This window comes from Mus pahari, chromosome 1 (assembly GCF_900095145.1).
Source record: "Mus pahari chromosome 1, PAHARI_EIJ_v1.1, whole genome shotgun sequence".
Taxonomy (NCBI): Eukaryota; Metazoa; Chordata; class Mammalia; order Rodentia; family Muridae; genus Mus; species Mus pahari.
Window position 1 is genome coordinate 155,042,771 of NC_034590.1, and position 12,872 is coordinate 155,055,642.

At 48.7% G+C, this 12,872-nt stretch overlaps 1 protein-coding gene across 4 annotated transcripts; it reads right to left on the bottom strand.

Moving 5' to 3' along the window:
- Positions 1-356: 356 nt before the first annotated feature.
- Positions 357-11,921, bottom strand: Slc25a28 (solute carrier family 25 member 28). 4 transcript variants are annotated; one of them, XM_021201448.2, is made up of 4 exons: positions 11,516-11,915; positions 3,620-3,848; positions 2,310-2,366; positions 357-1,200 (listed from the first exon to the last, which is right to left on the bottom strand). In XM_021201448.2, exons 1-4 carry the CDS (start codon positions 11,804-11,806, stop codon positions 683-685), a joined length of 1,095 nt encoding a protein of 364 aa, XP_021057107.1. In that variant the 5' UTR covers positions 11,807-11,915; the 3' UTR covers positions 357-682. The 4 variants fall into 4 exon arrangements, with proteins under 4 accessions (XP_021057107.1, XP_029401792.1, XP_021057109.1 ...); XM_029545932.1 differs by lacking the exon at positions 11,516-11,915 and adding an exon at positions 11,046-11,491; XM_021201450.2 differs by lacking the exon at positions 3,620-3,848 and having other exon boundaries at positions 11,516-11,921.
- Positions 11,922-12,872: the final 951 nt, after the last annotated feature.

Genomic DNA, 12,872 nt, shown 5'->3' on the forward strand with positions numbered 1-12,872 from the left:
GCGCAGTCTCAATGAACAACTAAACTCAGTAACTGTATTAGAAGATGAAGTGCCACAGGTAAACGTCCGCTGCTCAGGCAGAACCCAGAACCAGATCATCAGCTCCAGGCCCTGACTGACTAAAGAAAGAGGCGCCAATGGGAGGAGGCGCACCTGCTGAGGGTGCGTCAGGCATCAGGGAAGGGATATCCTTGAAGCAGATTACTTGGACAAGGGAGACAGGGCCTACACCTCCTAAGTCATCTCACGTCAATAGAAACCAATGTACAGACACACTCAAACCCTCCTTTGATTAAGCTTCACATCAGGTCAGGTACAGCACCGCATGCCTTTTGGCAAGACAAACCCAACACAGCATTTAAAGGCTTTTTTTCTTTTTAATTAGGAACCAGGGATGAGCTGCTTCTCCTCTGCAACAGTCAAGAGCAGGTCGCCAGGCCCAGGATGGAGATGGTGTCAGAGGTACTGTGGTGGCCTTTGCTGAACTTGCAAAAAGCCCAGGAAGAAAGACAACGGTGGCAACAGACGTTGGCAAGAACTAGCGTTAGCCAACTACAGCCTGGAGCATGCTCTCTCCCTCCTTCTAACTCCTCTTGAGACTGGAGTGTGCCAGCAGCCAGAGAAAGTGCTGGAAGGGCAGGATGCAGCTGTGCGATCGGACCCTGGTCCACTCAGCATCCTTTCACTTGCCTGCCCTCCATTCCTCTTGCCGCTTCGTGATTAGGTATTTGAAGAATTCATACACAGACCATGCGATGGCTGTGGAGGGGATCTGGTAAATGACTCTGGCCTGCACCCCTCGGAAGTAAGCAGTCACCCCGCCTACTTGATAGACCGTCCTGAAGGCACTAGCCATGCCTGTGATGTGTCCAGTAATGTTTGAGTTCAAAGCCAGGGATTCCTGGGTGTTGAGCAGTGTTTTGCAAACGTCCAGTGGGGTTGTGGCAGCGGCAGCTACTGCTCCTGCACAGGCCCCACAGAGCACATGGGAGCTGGGGTTGTACCGTCTCTGGGGGTTAAAGTGCTCTTGCAGGAACTCATAGGTCATGAAGTGAATGGCTTGGAAGGGGACATTCATGGTCAGCTGGGTCGTGTAGCTGCGGTAAAAGGCCCCGGCCCCTTCATTTTGCCACACTGCCCGAACACAGTCTGTCACACGGTGGTACGGAGAGTTGTACATCTGCATCCTCTGCTTGACGACTGCGCGCCACCAGGAGGGAGAAGGGGAAACCGGGCAGCATCCAGCCAGTGACAGAGCATCCCAGTTCAGGTTTCAGTCGGCAGATCCATCAATGTGGTGGGGGGAAAACAAAGCATGGTGAGTTTCCTAAGAGTCTGTGTTTCTCTTAGTGTACGGAGAAGGGAGGAAAGGGTCAGTAAGAAAAATTTTAAAACAAGCCCATTCCTTGGAGGATTTCTTTAAAACCAAACAGCTAACACCCGACATAGCTACAGCTTAGTAACCCCAGAGAGTCTCTGTGAAATGGAGAGCTTACTATTGTCTTAACCTTTTCTCAACCACGGATGGCTCAGCGGCAGTGCATGCCGTCGTGAACAGAGGCCTACAATTCCATCCCTTTGGTATGATAGGAACACTGAACTCAAAACTGAGACGGGAGGCAGAAAAAAACGCTGCCATGAAAACCCACAGTTCTTATTGGAAAGTGCTGGCTTCAGTTCCTAACACTCCCTATTCCCTTAGACACACAACATGGCTTGAGTTCTGTGCACCTCTAGCTAACTTTAGTTGTTTACACCCCAGTGTTGCCAGACCTACTAGGCTGAAGGAACATGGCCCCCACAGTTGGCTGATCACCTCAATTTTCACCAAATGTTTTGGGAGAATTTCTCTCCACCCCAAAAGCTACTACCCTAGTAGCAAGAAAGGGTTAAACTATACAATTTGGTCTTTCACTTTTGTCTACATTCCAGTATGTGCAATACTTTATATTTTAAAATGTTAAAACCTACGTTCTTTGAAAAAACACAAAATAATTCGATTCAAATCTGAGATCAAATATACTACAAAGCAGACTTCTAGGCAAGCCCAGGCTAAGCCAACAGAGCCGGCACTTATTCCAAAAAAGCCCTGAAGATGACTTAAATCCCAAAGACTATGCTGCCTCAGTAACAGAGGCGAGTCACCCAAGTACTGAATGAACATACGCAGGGAGAGAGCGCCATCTAGTGGTACAAATAAGAGGATTTGTCACAAAAATTGCGCTCCAGTTTTCTTTGCAAAGCAGAACCAGAACCAGAACCAGGCATGAAAATGCAGCTGCCCAGAAGGACAGCTAAAGGATCTTTACCTTCCGCTGGATTCATGGCTGCATCGTGAAGTAATGTCGCCACACATCCGGCTGCACCTGCAAAGGAGAAAACAACTGCCACATGTCAGGCCAAGAGGGGGAGCGATGCACTGAGGCCCCAGGTGAAGGTGAGTGAAGGTTAGGGAGGGAAGGTTAAGAGTCAGCCCAAGAGGTGGTTTCAGAACCCACCGCTCCTAACTCCTGCTCCCAGAAAGGAAGATATACCCCTCACTTAAAAATGTCATCATTCAGCCGGGCGGTGGTGGCGCACACCTTTAATCCCAGCATTTGGGAGGCAGAGGCAGGTGAATTTCTGAGTGCGAGGCCAGCCTGGTCTACAAAGTGAGTTCCAGGACAGCCAGGACTACACAGAGAAACCCTGTCTCGAAAAAAACAAAACCAAAAAAAAAAAAAAAATGTCATCACTGCACATTCCATATCTGACAGGAAGGCCCCAAAGGAGCAAAGATGATAGCCCAGATGTTTTCAGTAGGGGAGTCTAAGAATAAATACAGTTATGTCCTGGCAGGAAGCAGACGCACTTCTGGCAAGGCATGCCAGCACAATGGCCACCGGTGCAGGGAGAAAGGGGGACAGATAGCCAGAACCTCACAATCCAATCTGCTGCTTCTCTGACGGCCTGCAAGCTGCCCAACCTGTATCCAAACCCCGTCGCTCCGTCACTGGCCCATCCAGACCTTCCCTTTTGGCCCTAAACCACTATCCTGACTCTACACTCAACATGACCCTTCATCTTCAACCTTGTATTGCTATGTCTTCATTTCCACCCAAGGCCTAAAACATCTGGATTCTCCAAACAGTCCCTTGACCCCACCCCTATTCATTTGTCAAGGCTTTGTCCTCAACGACACCAGTGCCTCTGGTCAGGTGGGATCCTGAAAGGGTGAGGGGAAGAACTGGGGCTCCATTAATGACATCCTTGAGAGTGGCTGGGTCACCTCCAATCCTGCTCTGAGAAGCAGGGTACCACCCAACTATCGAGAACTACATAGTGGGGAGTTCAGTGTCTCCACATTACCAGGCATTCGAAGCTGATGCCAGGGAGATGAGAGGAAAGTCAAGCTGGTGGTAAGGGAGGACACTGTGACTTTTGCTGAGGTGCCCCATAGAAGGAGTGGGGTTGAAGCAGCCCGCTGTCTGAGCAAGTCAGGTTTGGAGGTCCCTCCCCTATAATCTGGCCTACCCCAGCCCAAAGCTGCAGCTCCAAACCATGCGAGGCTGGGAAGCACTGGCAGCAGCAAAGCCCAGAGAGTCGGGGAAGTGGGGACCAGCACAGGAAGGCTCAATACCATTGGCAATATGGCTATTGCCCCCTGGGTGGATTATGTCACTCAATGTCTTTTTTAACTTTTCGTAGCAGGCAAAATAGAGGGCGTGGGCAGGCCCCGCGCCTGTCGCTGTGACGTTCAGCCCCCGCATGGGCCTCCACAGGCCCTCTGTCCTCATGATTCTCCAGAGAGCCTCCAACACGTTCCGATAGCGGGCTGCTGGGTCAGGCTGTAGGCTCTGCATCCGGGTCTGAAATTATAGCAAAAGGAGCAAAGTCGGCGATTGTAACTTCCCATCCATCCCATCCCTCCGGCCCTGGGCGCCGGGTAAGCCTGTGGGAGTGACACTGGGCGAGCAGCCTTTACAACTTCCCGAATCTATGAGTCATCTTTCCAAGACTTGGACCTTTCTTCCTCTAGTCATCCACAGCCAAAAAGCAGAACACCATTACATCCCTTGAGAACACTGCCTCTTGGCAACACTCTGCAACTCCAAAATGACCCACTGCCCCAGCAATGATACCAAGTCTGAGATTCCCAAAGCTGCTGTTTCACCTTAATAAACTCGCCGAAGTGTAGAGATCGGGACTGGAGAGAGAGTGCAGTCATTAAGAGCATGTATTACCCCCCCTTTTTTTCTTTTTAAGATTTATTTATTATATATACAGTGTTCTGCCTACATGTATGTCTGTAGGCCAGAAGAGGGCACCAATCTCACTACAAATGGTTGTGAGCCACCATGTGGTTGCTGAGAATTGAAATCAAGACCTTTGAAAGAGCAATCAATGCTCTTAACCGCGGAGCCCTCTCTCCAGCCTGTATGCACTACTCTTACAGAGGGCCTGAGTTCAATTCCCACGTTGGGTGGCTCACAATTGCCTGTAACTTTAGCTCAAAGGGATCTTTTCTGGAAATACTCTTTTCTGGACTCTGTGGTTATTTGCATTCATACATTCATACCTACCTACACCTAGGCACATATACATAATGAAAATAAAACTAAACTTTAATTCAAATAACTACTGTCTCCAGCACACTTCGTCCTTTATTCTAAAGCTCAGCCCTGGCCCTGCTTCCTGACCACATAGACTAACAAGAGGGGATCCTACCTTTTGATATCTTTTCAGGCTGTGTGGCTTTGGCAACTGGGTCTGCATGTTAAGAGTCTTACTAGAAATTAATTCCCAAGAGATGCTGCTCCTGGGAAAGAACTCACCCTTAACTGTGGAATATGGGGACCTAACTAATCTTTAAAACTGAAGGCCCGGGGCTGGTGAGATGGCTCAGTGGGTAAGAGCACCCGACTGCTCTTCCGAAGGTCTGGAGTTCAAATCCCAGCAACCACATGGTGGCTTACAACCATCCGTAACAAGATCTGATGCCCTCTTCTGGAGTGTCTGAAGACAGCTACAGTGTACTTACATATAATAAATAAATAAATCTTTAAAAAAAACCCTGAAGGCCCATTCAGATTTCTCATCTAAATTGACTGGATTTCTCATCTAAAAGACCAGTCTCTGTGAAACACCATCTTTGAAGAGTCAGTGATTGGGATGAGAGCGGGTAGTAGACACCTGTAGACTAGCCAGAGTAAGATGGGTGGTACTGAATCCCAGCACTCAGGACAGGTGAGCTCATGAGTTTGAGGCCACCCTGGCTTATAGAGTGAGTTCCAAGACAACCAGAGCTATAAAGAGAAACCCTGTCTTGAAAAAAAGAAGGAAAGAAGGGAGGGAGGAAGGGAGGGAAAAAGAAAGAAAATAATATCCACAAGGTTTTACTGAACTTTAGGCAACTGAGCCAGTGAGACGTCCCAGTGAGTAAAGTCACTTGTCCCCATGCTGTCAACCTGAATTTGATCCTTAGAATCCATACTGTATAAGGAGAAAACTGATTCTCACAAGTGGTCTTCTGGCTCCCAAAGGTAGGTATGCTATAATGTCTCTGTCTGTGTCTGTCTGTCTGTCTGTCTCGTTACAAATGTATGCTGCTCTTTCGAGGACCTACATTCAGTTCCCAGTACTCATGTTGGTGGTTCTTAACTGTAACTCTGGCTCAGGGGAGCCAATGCCTTCTCCTCGACTCCATATAGACATACTCTCCCCTCCACAAACACATATTAGATTCAGTTCTAAAACTAAAAATAAATCTTTAAAAGAAATTGGAAATCCATCTCATTACACCTTCTCTGAAGTATGTCTTTCCACAAAAAAATCTTTTGTCTACTGGCATACTTCCAAGCTAAGGTAGAATGGAGCCTAAAAGCCCAGAAACCTCTAGGATCTGTCTGTTGCGTAAATGAATGACCTACTGTCAGACATATCCTCACAGTTCAGAAAATAACAACTATAGCCACTAGTGAGCCAACAGAAGCAACTGATGGCCAGCGACAGTTTAAACTCCAGCTTCATTCTAATCACTATTTAGATTCAAAAGCCTGAATCTGCCTGACTCAAGCTAGCCAACCGGGATCCAAGAATCAGGCCTTTTCTCAAAAGCACGGAAGAGAAACTAACCAGACCAACAGGTCCTGGTTAGCCGCAAGCAATCCACACTCCTCCGGAGTTGACTGTCTCCTGCCTGCTACTAACAAAAACACTGCATGCTTAAATTGTTCATTATTGGACTTTCAATCAGAAATATCGCATATCACCTTATCACAATGGACATTCAGTCCCGTGTTCTCAAAACTATCTAAAGGGTGTGATTTAATCTGGGCCTGGTGGCTTAACAACCCATACTTCCATAAGTCTATTTGGATCCGGTCTTCTACACGAGGAAAGAGAAACTGCAGTGGCCTGCTGCAGTCAAGGGCGTGTGAGGCAAGCAGTGATGAAAGACTCTGGCCTCAGAGAACTCTTCATCCCCAAGAGGAAACTGGACTGTGTGGAAGTTACTCCTAACAGTTCACAAACATAATCAGATCTAATTCAATGACAGTGCAGCCCTATGCAAACAAAACAGGCACAGGCATAAAACAGTTCAAATACAAGAATGAATATGGATGCCCAAATTTCTGAGTCAATAAATATGGGTTTTTGCAGAATCATGAACTCTCTAAGAACATATAAAAAGCTATAGTATGAAAGAAACAAAAACAAACACCATTACCTAGCACTGAAGAGAAGCTAAGCAAGCCAGGCAGTCGTGGCACACACCTTTAATCCTAGCACTCAGAGGCAGAGGCAGAGGCAGGGGGATCTTTGACTTCAAGGCCAGTCTGGTCTACTGTTCGAGTTACAGGACAGCAAGGCCTATACAGAGAAACCCTGTCTCAAACAAACAAACAAGTAGAGGGGTCCGGTGCTTTGCTGCTGTCTACAGGAAGCCTGGTCTGAATGCCAGCTTTGCTGGGCATGCTCAGTCTTGACTTCATTATTCAACTTCTCTCACCATGAATATCATCATGCAGGCCTGGAAAGATGGCCCAGCAGTGAGGAGCACTTGTTCTGACGGAGGGAACGGGTTTGATTCCCAGCACCAACACAGCAACTCACAACCATCCATAACTCCAGTTCCAGATGCCCTTCTCATCTCCATGGGCACCAGGCACTCACATGGTGCTCAGACATATATGCAGACAAAACACTAAGGAAGATAAAATACAATGATCTAACCAGGCGTAGTGGCACACACCTTTAATCCCAGCGCTTGGGAGGCAGAGGCAGGCGAATTTCTGAGTTCGAGGCCAGCTTGGTCTACAGAGTGAGTTCCAGGACAGCCAGGACTACACAGAGAAACCCTGTCTCAAAAAACAAAAAACAAAAAAACAAAAAACAAAAAGAAAAACCCAATGATCCAAAAAGTGCTCATAGAAAAAGAAAATTGCTATGCTGTATGGATAACATGAAACAAGGCATGTAAAAATTGTAATTTATAAAGTATTAAATATAAGCATTCTGATCATTAAAACATGATTCTAAAATGTATTTGTTCATGTCCGTATGCAACTCTTCACATGGGCAACTAATCAGTTCCCAGCCAGTAATAAACCAGGCTCAATTCTAAAGCTCGAATGTGTGAGTGTGTTTACTGTGAGGTTTTTCTGGGCTACAGTAATTTGCATTGCACATTCGATGTAACTCTAAAGGTTATACATTCATGGGTGAGCTCCACTCTGACTCTTTAGCTTGCTTGGTTCTTGAAACCTGCTTTTGGGAAGCTATAAGGAAGGTTGATGAGTCACAGGCCAAACTCAAATCACGACTCTGCCACATAAGACTCTGTGACCTTTGACAAGTTACTTAACTGCTCTCCAAGCCTCTCCTCATCTATGAAATAAGGACTTCACACAGTACTGGAGAGTAACAAAGACTGGCATTTACTGATACTTAGTTATCATTATGAGGTGTGAGAAAACAGAGGTTGTATATCCTAACCTTTCACTGGTGGATGTATAGAGATAACCTTTACATCTGATGTTCAAGAAAGACTTCTCTCTGCTCTTTCCCTCTGCAAAGGAAAAGGCCTTTCCTCTCTTCACTACTGCAGCCCAAAATGGTCCCCTGCACAAGGGAGGCAGCCAGAGGGCTCTGATGCCTAGAAAAGGAATCGCAATTTATCTGGATTCCCAAACCTCCCTATTATGATCATGGAAACAGCTGGCTTGATAACTGTGGCCTAGCAAGGTTATGCTGACTTCCTATGGTCTTTCCCAAGGATATTTTCAGTCAACTTGACCCTGATAAGTGGCTAGGGACACATAGGCCGGCATGCCAAGAGACAACGTCAGCATTCGGTTGCAAACACTGTGGTGTCCTTTTCAGCTCCAACACTGATACCTGTTTGCAGTCCAGCCCATGGTTGGGCTGCTTCTCCTCTCCACCATCCACGGGGAGAGCAGCCCAGCCATGAGGGGATGAGTGAGCTGGGAAGCCCGTTCTAAGGGAAGGGGTTTCAGTTGCATTCATGCCTCACGCAAACATTAGCTGTTAGGACACTAACTCACACCAGACTGTCCTTTTAGTCCCCAGCATTAACAGCAAGGAGGAATGATTCTTCTGAGATAAACATTTGCATTTTTGAAGACTCTTAGTCATTTGTCCTTCAAATCAAACAACCGGTCCTTTAGAGTAGGGTTTAGAGGCTAGACTGCCAAACTGTACACTCAATTTCTTTAAAAATACAAATCCCAAAGCATATGTAGGTGATTAGGAACTATTACTCCAAATATTTAACCTTGGAAAACTAGACACAACTTATTCCCGTAATCCTCCTGTTCTGTAACACACCTTGAAAGCCCCTTCTCCTCTTGTGTTCTCTCACCTTGGAAGTAAGTCAGGGATTTTATTTGCCAGCCCGTCCTCATGTTTAGAGAGCAGGCACTACGGCCAATCTGGCACGCCGTCTTAGATTCCGAGTGGGCTCTGCTGCTGCGTAATCTTTGATTCTTTTTGCCCTCACTAAGGGTAATCAAGAGGCATTTCTTCTTACCCTTCTCCCCCTCCTCCTCTTCCTCCCCCTGCTGCTGCTTCTTCATCCTCCTCCTCTTCCTCTTCCTTGTCTTCCTCCACCACCTCCCCCTTCTTTGTGAGATAGTTTCTCTGTGTAGTCCTGGATATCCTGGAACTGAGTAGACCAGGCTAACCCCAAACTCACAGAGATCTGCCTACCTCTGCCTTCTAAATGCTGGGGTAAAAGCCTGAGCCACTAACACCTGACTCTACTGGCATATCTAACAAAGGAATTCATAAAACTGTTTAAAGCCCAAACAGCATTATAAAGTAAGGAGAAGTCTCTTACTGTTTTGTAACAAGTATCAAACTGACTGGTAACGGTAATATTTTTCCTTCCCTTTCTGTGTGACACAGGTGCATGTTTGTTTGGATTATGTGCAAACCTGAGAATGTGTGTGCGGGCAGAGACTGATCTTGGGCATCTTCCTCAGTCACTTTCCACCTTGTTTATTTATTGAAACAGGGTCTTACTACACTGGCCAAATTCTGGAACTTGATCTGCCTGACTCTGCCTCCTGAGTGCTGGAATTAAAGGCACTCAGTGTGAGGCAGGTTCTCTTGCCTGGAACTCCTGGATTTAGCTACACTAGCTAGCTGGTGAGCTCCAAGGATCTGACTGTCTCTACTTCCCCAACACTGGGATTATATACAAGGACCACCATGCCTGGATTTTCATGTGACCGGTAACAGACGATTAATGACGGAGCCACCTTCCCAATCCCAATAGTAACATTTTTAAATTGGAGATTATCACACTGCATTCCACTAGATAATTCTATTGCTTCCTCTGATCTGTCTTCCACATGATACTTATCCTGAAACACGGCACTCCAGACCCTCTGCTATATTCAGAGCTGAGAGAGGTAACTGTGAAGCTTAACTTTTGGATATGTAGCATTCATTAACTCAAGACATCCAACCCTCAGTCTCTCGAATAAATGTCTGAATCACTGTTATTTCTATATGTTCATTTTACAGTTCATTAGTTATTTCTCTCATACAGGCTTTATTATTTCTTTTATGGTAAGTGACAGCAAGTTATCTGGGAACCGCTGCTACCCAAGGAACACCTCCAGCCTTAACTCCAGATCGTGGGCTAATTCTCTCCATTGGCAAGGACATTTAAAATGTTCATGTTCACCACAGTCAGGTGCACTTAACCTGCTAGGAGTTAACCTGGAATGCACTGGCCAACTCAATGCCATTCACAAAGTTCAGGAACACTTTCTCCATTTCCTCCCCACCAACCAAACTCATTCACAAAACCTCAGGAGCACTTTCCCTAGCTCCTTATCCCCTTTACGAATGAAAATGCAAAAGAGCACTGAAACCAGGGGCAATCAGAAGAAAGCGATTTTTGCATGGCTGAAGTGGAGGCTATCCTAATCGGAGAAAGCATCCATCAAAGAGCTGACAGGCCAGTGCCTACACAAGTGGTGTAAAGAAAGCATCTGCGATTTCAAGAACCCCCTTGAAGTTACTTCCCTTTCAGTAGTTGGCATCTCTATTAAAGCACAAGTATAAGAACCGCAAGGAAAAACAATGTTTCCATTTTCCCCCAGGCTTCTTCCCAGGGACCTGACCTGTATGTGTATTAACCGTCCTGCTTGGTTGTGGATGCAGTTGGCTTTACATCCAACGCTGGGCATACCCTGATAATCTCATTCTATTTCTCCACATCTGCTTTCTAATATCATCATGCTTCCCTCCAGCTGTTTTCCTTTTTGTCAAATTCAGGGACCCAAAGAAAGAGACTATCAGTTTCACCTCTGTTGTGTAGGGGCTGATGCACTCGCTCCCTCAACATAGAATCTTCGTCCCAGCTCAATTTTTACGTTCAGGAAATAGATGGGCTACCAATCTTGCCTCGCAGAGAAACCGAAACCGTTTTTCTTAACATGTCTTATTCCCACATCCATTCCAGTCTGGAACTCTCACTTTTGACTGCACAATGATTTTCAACCACTCCCGGGTTAAGATTTAATACGTACTTTTATCTAGCTGAGAGATCCCAGATTCCGGTTCCTGCCCCGACACTTTTAAGGGAAGACGCAGCAAGGAGCTTGTGAAAGCGCCGACCCGAAGCACATCTCAAGCCAAACTATCGGATAGAGTTCACCGTCTGATTTCATGCCAGCTGGTTTGTTATAGACTTACCTGTGCTTCGGGATCCCCCAATCCCATCCCATCCCATTCCTGCTGAGTCCCAGTCGGGACCAAGTCTTTGGCTGACACGATTTTTGCTTCGTCTCACTGACCGTTAGAAATAAGTCCTGGTTCCCGACTGAGCTCATCTCTCAGCCAGGACTTTGCTTGCACGGAGTACTGGCTCAAACCGTGTGTAGAGGTAGGAGCCAGGAAGAAACCCATCAGCTCTGGGTCTCAGTTGGGATTCTGGCTCTAAACAAGGCTCAGGTCGGGTCAGCCCCAGGTCCGGTTCGCAGCCTGGTCCAGGTCTCACCTTGACGCAGTCGATCGGGTACATCACGCAATGCTCCAGGATCCCTGCCACGGCGCCCGCCACCATGTGCGTGGTGACAGTGGCTCCAGCCGGCAGCGCTTCGTATTCCGGGCCGGACTCCGGATCCAGCCGTACAGGGGGCTGATAGGCCCCCGCCTCCCCGCCGCCGGCCCCCCGGCCCACGCCCCGCTGCAGCCACCCGTCCAGCAGCGCCGACTCCCCGGGGCTCCGCCCGGGCCCAGCAGCTGGTCCTCCCGCCACGCCGCCTGCACTCCGCCCCTCCAACTCCATCCACTTCGGCCAGCCGCGGCGCCCACACGCGCCGCCGCTGCCGCCACCACTGCCGCCGCCCCCCGGCCCCGTTGCGTCCGCCTCAGGCGCGGCCCAAAGAGCCCGGGGCCTCCGGCTCCCGCTTGGCCCCGAGGACACGCCCCCCAGCCAGCCATTGGTGTAGACCCTAACGTGTCTCCGCCCCCTTTTTACGGAGCAAAAAATGTGTCTATGCTATTCGCCAGATCGCTTGTCATTAGTCCCGTAGGTCCCACCCCTTCCCCTTTGATCTTGGAAGCGTCTTGTTTATTGGCTCTTGATTGGCGGACTTGGCCTATCGACCCGCCCCTAGCGTTTCGGGGGCGGGAGAAACGTAAAGCTGAACTTTGATAGGCTCAACCGCTCTAGCTACTTTGGCGGTGGCCATTGGCCCGAACCACTTCGTTCTTCCATTGGATGTGGAGAAAAGCGCCTGGAGGACTGGGACCGGCTCCCGGCTGTAGCTCGGCGCGGCGGGGTGGCGTGCGTGGCGGCCGGGACTGCCGGGGAGAGGGGGCGGTGCCAGCCAGACCTTCAAGGTCAAACCGCTGTCGGTTGCCGTTAGGACGCGTGCTCTGGCGTGCACCGAGTGTCGAGTACCACGGTGTGACTGTTCCCGCGGGATCTCAGGCGGGGGCGGAGTCGGCCCGGACCCTGCGTCCCCTGGCACGGCCAACCCCGCCGCTAGGGGAGATCCGGCTGTGAGCCTCGGGTGGCTCTGGAGTGGTGTGCCCTCGGAGCAGCGCGGCTCGCCTTGGGCCTCCCACCCAAAGCCGCCTAGAACGGATGAGCGCTCACTGGGTGGGCTCTGCGTTGGGAAAGGAGGAGGCGAAATGGGATGGTTCAGAGGCGACGACAGGTGACAGGGTCTTGGAGCAGCATCCCAATCGCGGCAGAGCAACTGCTGATGCCTCGGAGTGGAGCTTGATCCGAGTCAGAAACTTGAGCATCGTATCCCGAGCTCGCTCGCTCGCTGATAAACTCCACCGCGTCTGATGGCTGTCCGCTCTCTCTCCGGGACCGCTGAGCTGCTGCTTCTTGAGAACCG